The sequence below is a fragment of the Spermophilus citellus genome (genome assembly GCF_964194105.1).
Source record: "Spermophilus citellus genome assembly, chromosome: 4".
NCBI classification, from domain to species: domain Eukaryota; kingdom Metazoa; phylum Chordata; class Mammalia; order Rodentia; family Sciuridae; genus Spermophilus; species Spermophilus citellus.
The window spans coordinates 41,819,882-41,833,275 of NC_138185.1; the positions used below are offsets into that span (position 1 = coordinate 41,819,882).

At 35.5% G+C, this 13,394-nt stretch overlaps 1 protein-coding gene across 4 annotated transcripts in view; it reads right to left on the reverse strand.

The window, feature by feature from the left end:
• Positions 1-13,394, reverse strand: part of KIF16B (kinesin family member 16B) — a 311,644-nt gene that overhangs the window by 257,244 nt on the left and 41,006 nt on the right. For all 4 annotated transcript variants that reach the window (XM_081289710.1, XM_081289711.1, XM_081289713.1 and 1 more), the window contains exons 4-10: positions 12,423-12,539; positions 10,475-10,572; positions 9,642-9,751; positions 6,232-6,374; positions 4,621-4,789; positions 4,306-4,437; positions 3,028-3,203 (exon numbers count right to left, since the gene is read on the reverse strand). In XM_081289710.1, the coding sequence (XP_081145836.1) occupies positions 3,028-3,203; positions 4,306-4,437; positions 4,621-4,789; positions 6,232-6,374; positions 9,642-9,751; positions 10,475-10,572; positions 12,423-12,539 (945 nt within the window). The remainder of the gene's footprint in view (positions 1-3,027; positions 3,204-4,305; positions 4,438-4,620; positions 4,790-6,231; positions 6,375-9,641; positions 9,752-10,474; positions 10,573-12,422; positions 12,540-13,394) is intronic.

Genomic DNA, 13,394 nt, shown 5'->3' on the forward strand with positions numbered 1-13,394 from the left:
CGTCATATATCATTTTATTTGAGAACTTGTCATGACAAAGTGATCTTTTTTTAAGCTCATATATTCTCTTTCTCATTGCTTTCTTTCTCCTTGAATTAACTGGTAGGCCCTTGCCTGTATTTTATTCTATTCTATTATATTCTATTCAGCCACTGGGGATCCCAGGGGTGTTTTATCACTAAGCCACATCCCAATCCCTTTTTACTTTTTATTTGAGACAGGGTCTCACTAAATTTTTTAGGGCCTCACTAAGTTGCTGAGGCTGGCTTTAAACTTGTGCTTCTCCTACCTCAGCCTCCTCAATCGCTGGGATTACAGGCATGTGCTACCACACCCAGCCCTTTGCCTGTTCTTATACCAGCAGATAACTGAGTTCTGCTTTGTAACCCTATCTCAGATGTATCAATCTTAAAAGTTCTACATAATGATACTTCTATTATTTAAAATTTATCATTGGCTCCAGCTACAAAAATGAGCAATTTGTTGTTCTTCCATCTTCTCTTTCCCACCAACTTTTTGCTGTTTAACTTTTATTGTTTATTTCATTGTTATACTGTTTAATTTACTTGTCTCCCAATATATACAAGAGAGATGAGGGAGTCAAGAGACATTCTGTCTCTGCCAAATTCAAAGCAGAAATATGTTAAAATATGTCTCAATGTAATAAAAGAGAACAAAAACTTCATTAAAAAAAGGATATCCCAATATCCACTTTCATTACTAATCATCTGAGAAGTGCAAAGGTAAAATCATTCTGTGACACTGGTATATATTTATCAGAATGGTTGCAATGAAAAATGACAATAACAAATGTTGGCAAGATCTATAGCAATTAAAACTGCCATTTTCATACACTTATGGTGGAGAATAAATTAGCATAAACATTTTTAAAAACTGTTTGGCAGTTTCTACGTAACTACTAAAACTGAACATACGTACACCTTCTAGTGTAGTAGGTGAAGCAAATACAATACATCCATAATATATTATTTTATAAAATTATACTTTTAAAACTGATACATGACATTTGCAATAGTGAATACACAAAATTATTAAAAGCAGAAACTAATTTTTATTTAGCTGCGCTTAAATAAATAACTATAGAACAGAATTTTGATTTCAGTAATATTCTGAAATATTGAACCATAGTAGTAGCACTTGAAATAGAATACTGTACAAATAGAACAATGTCCTCAGAAAGATTCAGAGATTTTTAATGAGTATTTAAGTATGCCTGCTTATTTTTTTAAATAATATAATTTAATTATTTTAGGGTAAGCCTGGATTGTCTCACAATAATTTATAGCTTCAGAGTATAATAAATAACTTTTAAGAATTTATCTTCAACGTGATATAAAATAGACCATTCCATCCATTCCATACTCAGCCTCAAAACAACAGTAACAAAAATACTCCCTCAAGTACATCAGTAGTTGGTGGGTGGGGTAGGGCATGAAATGTAAGGCACCACTTCAGCATGTCAAAACCTCTCAAGACATTCCTTAGAAAATGTGTGAATGTTTTTAAAAATTAAACTTTTTCTGTTTGTGTAAAAAGGATGATCTCTCCTTTTTTCCTTCATTCTCTCAAATGTTTAAGTACAAGAAGTTACACCTAGAATTTTTCAAATACTTCCTTGACATACAGTACTTTGATCCTATCAAATAATCTTTAAATGCTTACTTGAGAGGAATAATGCTTTTAAAACATTGAAAAGGGATCCCAGTAACAAAGTATATGTGGCTCAGGTTGTAAGTTTTTACATCACACGCAGCTGTACCATTGATTCTGACAACTTCCTTTCACACACGAAGCTCACATCACAAAGTAAAATGTGTGTGGAGATATTTGTAAGCACAATGAATGATTCCCATCTGGTTAATCAGGTGGGATAGGGCTGTCAGGTGTGTTTCAGGACACAGGAAGCTCGGTGAGCTTTTCCATCCTGGCAGTATTTTCATAAATCAAGCTATGTATGGGATGTCAAGAGCTTCAAGTGCTATATGTTCCTACATGGAAAACACTGCTCTGGAGACCACTTTGCAGTTAAAGAAAAATATTTCTTTTAATGATGTACTGAAGACACACATTCAGGGATTAAGAAAATGGGATGAAATGTATCTTTATTTCTAACTCCAGTAAAACTTGTTCTTGATTTTCTTTCAAGGGTGGCCTTTCTTCCCAGCAGTATCTAAGCCCACGTGAACTTAACTCACTATTCATCACAGAATGTAACTCTGTTTGTCTTTTGGTTTTTTTTTTTTTTTTGGTTTTTTTTTTTTTTTTTTTTTTTTTTTTTTTTTTTTTTTTTTTTGGTGGTTCAGGGGATTGAAGCCAGGGCCTTGTGCATGCAAGGCAAGCACTCTAACAACTGAGCTATGTCCCCAGCCCACAGAATGTAACTCTGTGTGTGTGTGCTTTGCAGACTCTAAGAAAGTTTGCTATAAAAATAAAAAAGGGATAAGGCTTCTTCACTAGAAACTCAAAAGATCCTGAAGTGAGGCCATTTCAATAATCAATAAAGACCCCAGGGACAGCAATACAGCCAGGTGACAGGTATAATGTCACACGTGTCAGTGAATCACTATATCCACCTCTGTGACAGGTGATAAGAAACAGAGATTCCAGAAAGGTGTTCAAACAAGTCTTTCATTCTGCTAAAATACATTTTAAAGTCATAAAATGCATGGGTAGAATTTTAAATATTACTCTAAGCATCTCAATTTCTTTCCACTAATGGAGATTATGCCGCTAATCCTATTGCATGCTAAATTTCCATCCATAATTGATAACTATTAGATAGTTAATCATTTCAGGTTTAGTGGATAAAATCTCACATATGAAGCACATAATGAATGCAAAGGCCAATAGGAGGTTGATGTAAAGGAGAGACTGGCTAACTCATTTGAAGCTTTACTTAGCACTTATTTACTCAAATCAATACTATGAGATAATTGTCTCATTAAGATCTAGAAATAGATGCCATTACTCAAAGAAAATTATCCATAAATCTCAGAAAAACCCAACCTGATTCCCTTGAGCAAGCAGTGTTTTCAGTCTGGCTATTTCAGCTCGCAGCTCACGGATGAGTTTGACGTTGGCATCCTCATTAATGGTAGGCTTGTTGATGATGTTTTTGGCTCTATTTGCATATCGAAGAGTACTTAGGGTTTCTCCATAATTGACATCAGCAGGTGAAATAGCTGTGAAGAATGAATTCAAAAAATAATTTATCTAGCACTCCATGTTTCATTTAACACAAAGTTGGTTTGTAATTTAAAAGTCAGATTAACCCCAGGTCATTGGATAGACTAAATATTCATTGCCATAGTAATGAATATTAAAAATTATCTAAGATTTTATAGGAAAGGGTGTTCACCACACCAAATTAAATGTCATTTTGCTCTTCTCAAGTCTAGAATCAGCCATCTAACCAACTTTAAAATGGGATGAGACATCCCAGCATAGTTAAGGCAGTGGAAAATATAAAAAGAGGATTTCAACACTCTTTGAACTTCTCAAAATTAAGCAGGAATTAAAACACTTTAAATATTTCTGGCCAAGCCAACCATCTGGAAAAATCTACTAGAACATGATAATTTTTTAAATGATTCAATAGACTAGCTAATTCTTTCTTTCTGGAAACTTTGGTTAATCCCAACCCACCCCCCACCAAACCTTAAAGTCAGGATGACTGTGAAATTCATGGAATTATACACCCAGGTAAGATCCCTTGCCTCTGCAGTTAATGCTTGGCAATTGGTAGGGTAAGGGACATATGAAAGGGAAAAGAAGGAGAGAAAGAGGAAGGGGGAGAAGAAAATGACTATTCCCTCTTTCTACGTATTTTTCTTTATTCTGCTTCTTTCAGTTAATCAGCCAAAATAAGTTTCTTTATTGTTATCATTATTTGTTATATGTATTAGAATTTTTCTCTCAATTTTCAATTTCAAATGTTGCATCTACTGCTTTAAATAGAAACACAAGGTTGAGTTTTTTCCATTGTAAAAAATGATTTTCTTCTGTGAGTTAGTGAAGTTAAAAGTTTCTGCCTTGTATTATAAGCAAAGAAAAACTAAGAGTTTCTGCATGATATCCCAACTTCTATAACATAGCCAGGCTACATAACAGTTAATACTATAAGATTACATATTAGATACAGTAGGTAAATTTCAAGATTGATAAACCATTACTTTTTTAAGATATAAAAGGTATTACACCCTAATGAGACATTTCCAATGTAAATATTTACAGTTCGTTCACAGAAAATACTGAATGTTTAGAAAAACAACTGAAAACTCTTACTGGCAATCATGATGGTTTTAGAGTTTCCTCCAAGGCTATCTTTCAACAACCAAGTCAAAACAGAATCCCTGTAAGGCACAAAAACTTGCTTCTTCTTTACAAGAGAGTTTGCTGCATCCTGAGATAAATCAGCTATAGGAAGGAAGGAAAGAAGGACAAAGAAAGGATAATTACTAAAATATTTTTTTCCTCTAATTTTGCTTCAAAAACCCTTGAGGATGTTGCCTCTGTTTGCAAGAAAAACATAAAGCATAACTGCTTTGTGCTAATACAGCACCACAAGGAAAAAGAGGCAAATGGTGAGCATAAACTTACCTAAGGCAGAAATGACGTTTCCCAGAGTCACGAGAGATTTGTTAATATTTCCCCCTTCTTTGAGCCTGACCCCAGTGGCACCGGTGGCATCTGCACGCTCGCTTCCAGCAAGATCAACTAAGTGGATCTTACTCACGGTTTCACATGGCATTTCAGAATCAAATTTTGCCTGTAGTCAAATATGAAAGTAAAATTGGAGAGATACAAAGGGGCCTGATGTTTGTGATACAAATTCTAATTATTTCCACTTCTCATTGCAACCTCTCAGGGTAAATCTTCTTTCATTTTGTTGTCTTATTGGGATTACAAAAACTTCCAAAATCCAATTCCATATACAAGAAGTCTACCATATGTGATTCTTTAGCTTGCTGGAGCCATCTCATTGCTCAAATCACTGTCATTCTCAACAGAGCCCCACTGAATCAGAGTGTGGCAGAATATGAAAGTAGGCCCATTCTCCTCTATAATCTGCAGCATGTCAAGCACAAAAGCTCTCCAAAATATGACAAATGTACACAATTATGTAAAAAATAATTTGATTATTATCTGATAAAACATTTTCACAATTTTTAATGTGAAATGTTAATACTATATCCCTTGTTTAATTTTACCAAAATTTAATCTTTCCAAAGACTTTTAATTTATGCTTTACATTTTGAACCAAAAGGCAAAACTAAACTTTTGATAAAAAGGTAAACCCCTTAAAAACTACAGATAACCATAACCCTAACTAATCAGAAATCAGGAGAAAAACTAGTAAACTATTATAAATCAAAGCAAGGGTCTAAGGAAAGATAAAGGTGAGCAGAAAGGAAAGAGAGTTATTCTGACTAACCTTAGAGAATCTTTTCATTTGCTACTCTCTGATCCCCTTCATTAATAAAATGCTGCCTTTGTTTCTGACATGTTGGTGAAGACATCACCAAATTTGTAACATATTCTTAAGCCCTAAGAGAACCCTGCATTTTTTGATTCAAGTGTTCTGCTGGCCTCAGTTTTAAACTATATACATTTGATCCTTTCCCCATGTTCAAGGAGCTCTACATCACTTGATCATAATGACTCTTATATTAGTACTTACAAATGTTCGCTGTCCTTTAATATCATTCTAATAATCATAATCAACACTGGAGGGTGAGCACCATGGAGTGATAATGCACTGCACTCACTCACCTTGGCCTCCAGCTGGTCTGGCTCTGGCTCATAATTCATTATCTCCCACACAGCTCAAAACAACAAAAACTTTTCCTTAATTCAGGAAAGAGCAAGGTGTTCTTTTTTTGTTTTGTTTTTGGGAATGCTCGTGTGTGTGTGTGTGTGTGTGTGTGTGTGTGTGTGTGTGTGTGTTTCTTTTTTCTTTTTAAGTCTAGAACATGATGGAAGCCTACTAAATATTTCTTAAGGGTACACAACAGAACATTGAAAATTACTGTGATTGTAACCACGGAGAAACTCGGTGCACAGCACATGTTCAACTTTAATTAACCAGAAAATGACAGCCACCTTTGCTTGCTGCTGTTCCTGGTTCAACAATGATCAGTCCTCAGCTGGTGCTAATCAGCAAGTAAAGTCCTCAGGGATGGAGCCAGCAGGCCCCACAGCTGCCCTTACCTGAGTGAACTTGATGGTGAAGATGGCATGAGACCTGCTACTGACATCATTCATCCCAGTTGCTGCTGTGGTACGATTGATATTTCCTGCATCCATAAGTTCTTCCACATCACCATAATTCTGTACTAAATGTTTGGATAAATCTGGGGGAAAAAAGAGGGAGGTAAAGAAATCCCATTATATAGTAACTGAAAAAATTTCCTTCTATGAAATAATGCATGTCAACAAATCTGCTGAGCTATCTGAAGACCTTACCAGTTTCTACAGTTTGGAGGCATATAATGCACTCAGGAGCTGGACAAGTTGGTTAGTCTCACTGGGCCTCAATTACCCCATCTTATATTGTGTACCTATTACATAGGGTATTTGGGATGTTAGCTACTGACATAAATCTCTTAGCATTAGTAATAGCACAAAGAACAAAAATGTAAAAGCACTGTATTCACATAAAATCTGGGCATTTTAAAGCATTTAAAATATATGTGTGTACATATATATTTTTGAAGGGAGGGGGAACATTCATATACTTCCAACTCCTCTGCTGTAGCTCCTTCCTTTTCTGTCAGGCAAACAAATATTATCAGTACTTCCATACCCTTCTAGAAACAGCTCATATGTGTATAGGCAATTGTGTGTGTGTGTAGGCAAGTGTGTGTATGTGTGTGTGTGCGTGTGTGTGCGTGTGTGTGTGTAAATAAACCCACTTCCCCCACTTCATACAAATGGGAGCATACTTGGCTTGGGGTGTAGCTCATTGGTGGCCCTGGCACTTGGCATGCATGAGGCCTGGGTTTAACTCAGAGAAAGCCACACAAAAAAAGAAAGAAAATTGTATACCATAATATTATTTTTCACCCTGCTTGTCTTAATGTAATGAAAATATATTAAAGAATATTCTGAGGCTGGAGTTATAGCTAAGTAATAGTGTGCTTGCCTAGCATGTAGGAGGCTCTGGATTCAATCCCCAGCACCTCAGAACAATGCATATCATAAACATTATTTTGCAACCTGCATTTTTTTAATGCAATGATACATAAAGAATAGTCTGAGGCTGGGGGTGCATCTCAGTGATGGAGTGCCTGTCTAGCGTGTGCATGACCCTACCATTGAAAAAAAAAACAAAAGCAATATTCTGTATCAGTTAAGGAGATTTCTCATTCATTTTTAAGGATTCAGAGCTTTCACTGAAGTATGTACTGTAACCAATTTAACCAATCTCCTATTGAGACTATAGAGGTTGTTTACATATTGTGTTCAATTACAAGTAATGTGACTACAAATAATCTCATACATAGGTCTTTTCAAATGTGTGGGAATGTTTCCACAAAATAAATTCTTAGAGATGGAATTGCTAAAACAAAGGGCATTTGAAATTTTGATACATTTTACAAAATTGTCCTTCACAAAGGGCAATTTACACCTAACAGTGGCAATGTATAAAAAGGCTGTCTTCCAATACCCTCCCAATGCTCTTATCAGACTCATTTACAGCTGCCAAAGATGGGTGACAAATATCATCCCAAAGTATTTTTATTTTACTTTCTTCTATCATGAGTGAGGGTGAGCATTCTTTCTTGCTATTTAAAAAGCACCAGTATTTCCATTTCTATGAACAATCTGTTTACATTCTTTTACTTGTTTGATTTTCCTTATTGATCTTTAAGTGCTTTTCATATATTAGGAAAATTAATGCTTTATCTGAAATCTGAATTAAAAATATTTCCCCATTTTGTAATTTAGCTTTTTCCTGTGTTTACAGTGTCTCTGATTGTTTTTTACTTTTTACCATTTCAAATTTGACAAATTTGTTTTATGGTTTCTGGATTTTTCAAATTTTTAAATGCCTTCCCCTTCCAAGTTTCTGAAAAAAAAAATTAATCGATGGTGTCTTGTAGTTATTATATTATTTTTACATGTAAATCTTTGATCCATTTACCATTTATCCTGCTGTAAAATCTGAAGTATGACACTAGTTTACTTTTTCTCCTCCCAGAAAACTTAATAATCCATACTCCTCCAATGTTTGTATATTTGTTAAAAACTAAATTCCCAGAGCTGGAGATGTAGCTGAGTGGTGAAGTGTTTTGCCTGGCATGCATAAGGTCCTGTGTTCAATGTCCAACATGTGTGCACACCTTCACACTCAAAAAAAAAAAAAAAAAAACCTAAATCCCCATAGGTATCTACATCAGGATACAGGATACCCTTTTTGATCACCAACTCTTCATATACCAGTTTTATATGTTTTAACATTTAATAATGCAATTAAAAGAAAACATAAGGACATAAAACATAAAAACATAAGCTAAAAACTATCAACCATAGTAGCTATCTACCATGCTATCATAAACCTCATGGTTGCATATATTACTGTGGGAATGGAAGGCAAAAGTGCAAATAAAAATTTAATATAATTCAGATGGGGTCCTTATGGTATACCTGATACCTTTTTCAATTCCCCTGGGGATTAAACCCAGGGACACTTAACCACTGAGCCACATCTCCAGCCCTATATTATATTTCATTTAGAGATAGGATCTTAATGAGTTGCTTAGCACCTTGCTTTTGCTGAGGCTGGCTTTGAACTTGCAATCCTCCTCCCTCAGCCTCCCAAGCCACTGGGATTACAAGAGTGTGCCACTGTGTCTGGCCACCTGATATCTTGAGGTTAAAAAAAAAAAAAGGCAATCCAAAATAGGTATATCTTTAAACCCAAAAACAGATCCCAGTCTGGCCTCCAATGAAACACACATGAAAAACTAAATCCAAACAAAAAAGCTTGTCTCCCTCTATGTGCAATGCCTGTAGACCAGCCAAGACTCAGCTTTCTTATGCTGAGCGAGATTAGCTTCTTTACAAGGATGGCCTAAAACCCAGCCAATTTTTGTTTTTTTAAATAAGAAGCCAAGGCCAGTTTCTTCCCCGTCATTCTGCAGTATTTCCCACAAGTGACTGTGCCATACTAGCGTATCTCAACACAGATGCTGAGTGCCACACACAGGAATCCTGTTAAAGCTCTTCTTAACAAAAAGTAGGTCTCAAAATATCTTTCTTGCCATAAAACATCACTAGAATCAGTAAAGGTACACTGCTAAAATGCCACACTATGGAAAGATACAGGATACAGGCTTGCTTATCTAGCCTAAGAACACTGGAAAACAAATTCTGAGAGACTGTTTTAAGCCAAAGGAAATCTATTGGCAAGCCTCAGGAAATCAGTAAACATCTTGTGAAGTATGAATTCATTAGATGAACACTGTGTAATGACAGCTCATATCATTTTTACTATAATAAAATTCCAAAAGTGAACAAATTCTTAATTTTCACTATTATGCTAATTTTTTTCTTCAAAAGCTTTATTTTTACACAAATCCTCAGGAAGGACAGGGATGCAAAATATTCATTCTTACCCTCAACATAAGGTCCTTCTTTTGGATGCTCACGAACTCTTAAATTGAAGGTTTTAGATGACTTCCGTCTAAGTAGATCTCTTACACGTTCATTATAAATTTCTAAGTAGCTAAAAATTTTAAACAAAATGGAATTCAAAAAATTATTTCAGGCACTGACAACAATAACAAGACTCATAATAACAGCAACTTCAACTTATGAGAGGTAATTGTATCATATACAATGCTAAGCACTTTATTTGACTATTTCATTTAATCCCTAAAATAGCTCAGTAATAGGTACTTGTATTATCCCCATTTTATAGGTTAAACAAAGGAGATCTAGAGTGATTTAAATAACTTTTCCAAAGCCCCAATACCACCAAAGAGGGCCAAACAGCCATGAGAAATACAAGTGACATATCTGCCCTCAAAACCACTGAAGAGACAAGCTCCCAAACAGGTTTAAATTTCAAAGAGGAAAAGCACCAGGGCCACCAGGTTTATTTATAGGTTAGATTTAGAGTGATTTGGCCAACATGAAGAATAACACAAACCTTACTCAGCCAAAAGAATGAGGAAAGTAATTGGGTATATTCGTAGAAGTCAAAGGCTAACTCCATTTGAGATAAACATCAAATGCTATAGTTTCCAACTGAGCTATGTTATTTCTGATCCAAACTGTACCCAAGAAAGTCATTGAAAAGCCAGTGTTTTCAGCTTTATTCACAACCACTGTAAGTACAGGAGAGGAAAAAGCAGACTCTTTCCCTAAGAAAGGCTAGTACTTCAGCACAAACCAAGCGGCCCTGGCTCCAACCAAGCTCTCATTTGCTCACGCCATCAAACCCTACCTGACTTCAGTCCGAAAAGATGCTTCATCCCATCTGGTGGTTTCATTTATCCGGCTGAAGAGCCCTTCACAGATCCGAGGTATTAAGCCCAAATCACCCTGCAATGAGAAGGAAAAATGTCACAGCTGTCATTTGAAATAAAAATAACTGACAACTGAATTTGCATTTTGCTGGAATGGAACTGGACTCCAAGGGCCTGCATGCCAACCCCAGCCTGCCACCCAAGGACCCTAGACACGATTTACCCTCGGCAGGACTGCTTATTCTCTGAAATGAGAGCATTGGAACCTTCTATTTCTACATTCTGAGACTTGGACAATATGTGATTAGAAGTGAACCAGTTAAATCATAGCTTGCAAAGATATGGAAACTTATTCTCTATAAAACAAGACTATGTCCAACTGCAAAATAAATGTTAAAAATATCTAGTTAAATGACACAGAAAGAGAAATATATATCAGGAAGAAAAGAAAAGAAACACTAAGAAAGCTTTAGTAAGTCCTCAAGATTATTACTAGCTGTCTTAAAACATAGATAAGAGAACCATATTAAAACATGTAATTTATGTCTCATTTTGATGCAACGGCCTCCCTAGAAAAGATTTAATACATCATATCACTTTGCAATGTGGGTATCATATTCATTAATCATGTTTTGGTCAGCATTAATCTGGTAAGCATCACAATGGTACAAGACAAGGCAAAATGTTCTCATGGGGTCCCAAACAACACCACTCCTCGTGATTAGCGTGGTACTTTTTTTTTTTTTAAATAAACTATCATACCCTAAATATAGAAAGAACACCCAAGAAGTACTTACCTGTAAGGTCAGAGAAAAATACCTATCATTTATGAGCACTAGCTTCTAGGAATCAACAAAATTCATACACAGGTTTTTTTCTCCCCAAAGGCATAGTAGGGAAGCAGAAAAAAAGAAGTGATAAGAAAAAGTAAATGCAAAATTCTTCAAATATTGTTTGCAGCTCTCATTTGTTCTGCTTTACTTTTTCGGCATTTAGGATGCATAGCACGACATGTACATCATTCTACTTTAAAAGAGAAGCCTGAGTTTAAGATGTCACTCTACCACTCTACGTGCACGGAAGTAAGTTCATCTGGGAAGCCCTGCTCTCCTCCAACACAGTACTTCCATGAACCACCAAACCTTTAGCATTGAGGACACCACCACTCCTGCTGGCAGGAAGCCCTCAAGTTCTGCCAGAATCTCTACATCTAGAACACGTAACAGGTTTGGCAGTCACTGAACAGTGCTTTTGCTGTGACATAAGAAAACACATGCAAACACTGTCTAAATTTGGAGAAAACATAGAACAAGATAAAATTCCAACAATCCTGTCAACTTTTCATTCCTTCATAGTTTGGAGCAAGTGTAACATTAATATCTGTTAATTTACATAGATAAACTAATGAACTATATAAACTATGTTGATTCCTATATAAAGTACACTTCCCTTATAAACTATATGTAGACTATGTAACTCTAACTTTTTTAATGTATTTACTGGATTTATGAAATACCTTTCCATCAAAAAGTTAGATTTATTTTTTACATTTTTTACTTGAGGGAAAATGTTCTGAATAATTTTAAAAAGAACAGACTTCAGTATTTTTATTCAAACTTTTGTGTTGGCAGAAAAGGAGAATAAATTACTTGTGGGCCCAGCATATTTTCTTGATAAGATTATAAGGCCTTTAAAAACAGAAAATGAACTGGGACTTGCATCCATTATTCATACTTATATACTTGAAACTATTTCTAATTTAAAATCTCTCAAAGGAAATTTAGTCCAACTTATTACTGACTTTTATCTTATTACACAAGAATAATCAGAACATGAAAAGCATGTTAGTAGAGATCAAGTAGATAAAAAGATAATTCTATCAGTTCAGAGGAAGATAAGAAATTCCTTCCCACGCAAACAACGTACAGAATTTCCCATCATAGTGTATGACTTTCCAGATCCAGTTTGTCCATATGCAAAGACACAAGCATTATAACCTTCAAATGCAGATTTCACCACATCTGTGCCAAGGGTTTTGAAAACCTGCAAGACAAAAAAAAAAAAAAACCAGACACACACAAAACACAAAAGATACAATTACCATGGATTTTAATAAAAACCCCTGCAGTGCTGACAATGTTCTTCAATGCTACTTTCATCTCTTAAGGATTATGCCATACAAATAAATCACTGCAGGACTGTTAACAACAGAATATGTATGTACCCTAATTTTTAATCAAAAGTAAACTTTTAAGCAAGCAAAAAGCAACCCCATCCTCTTTCCTACTTAATCAAAGTAAACAAGCCAAAGTGATAATCATGTCTAGAAGCAAAAAAGATTTTAAAAGGATGATGATTTACCATTCACAAATATATGTTTATAAAGCTATTCATTCTATCAGAACTTCTAGAAACGAATATTCAAAACCTGAAGGTCACAGTAGCAATAAATTATTGCCTGAACCATGCTAAATCCAAGTCCTCATTTTTAAGGGTCCAGGTTCACAGAGATAAATCTCTGAAGGTTTTCCTGAAACTGAGTGATAGACTGGTATAAATGAGGCCAGGATGGCTGGATTCCCTCATGACAGAGTACAGATGCTTTCTCCTGTTGGATATCTGCCCAGGACGGAGAGGGTGGTAGACAACCTGTGTGGGGATGGGGGTCATACCTACAATGGTCTGATTCCATGTCCATGCAACACATAATTGCAATTTGGAGAGTAAAAGAAGATGAAGTACAAATAATTCAGGAAGACAACTAATGTAAATTAGACAAACCAAGAAGTGAAGGATTCTAGTTATATCCAGCTGGGAAGGGGTGAACCAAAGCTTTAGTGTTACTTCCTGTCTTCTAAGCCCAGTACACTAAGGGCACATCTAATTTTTCCCTGCTTC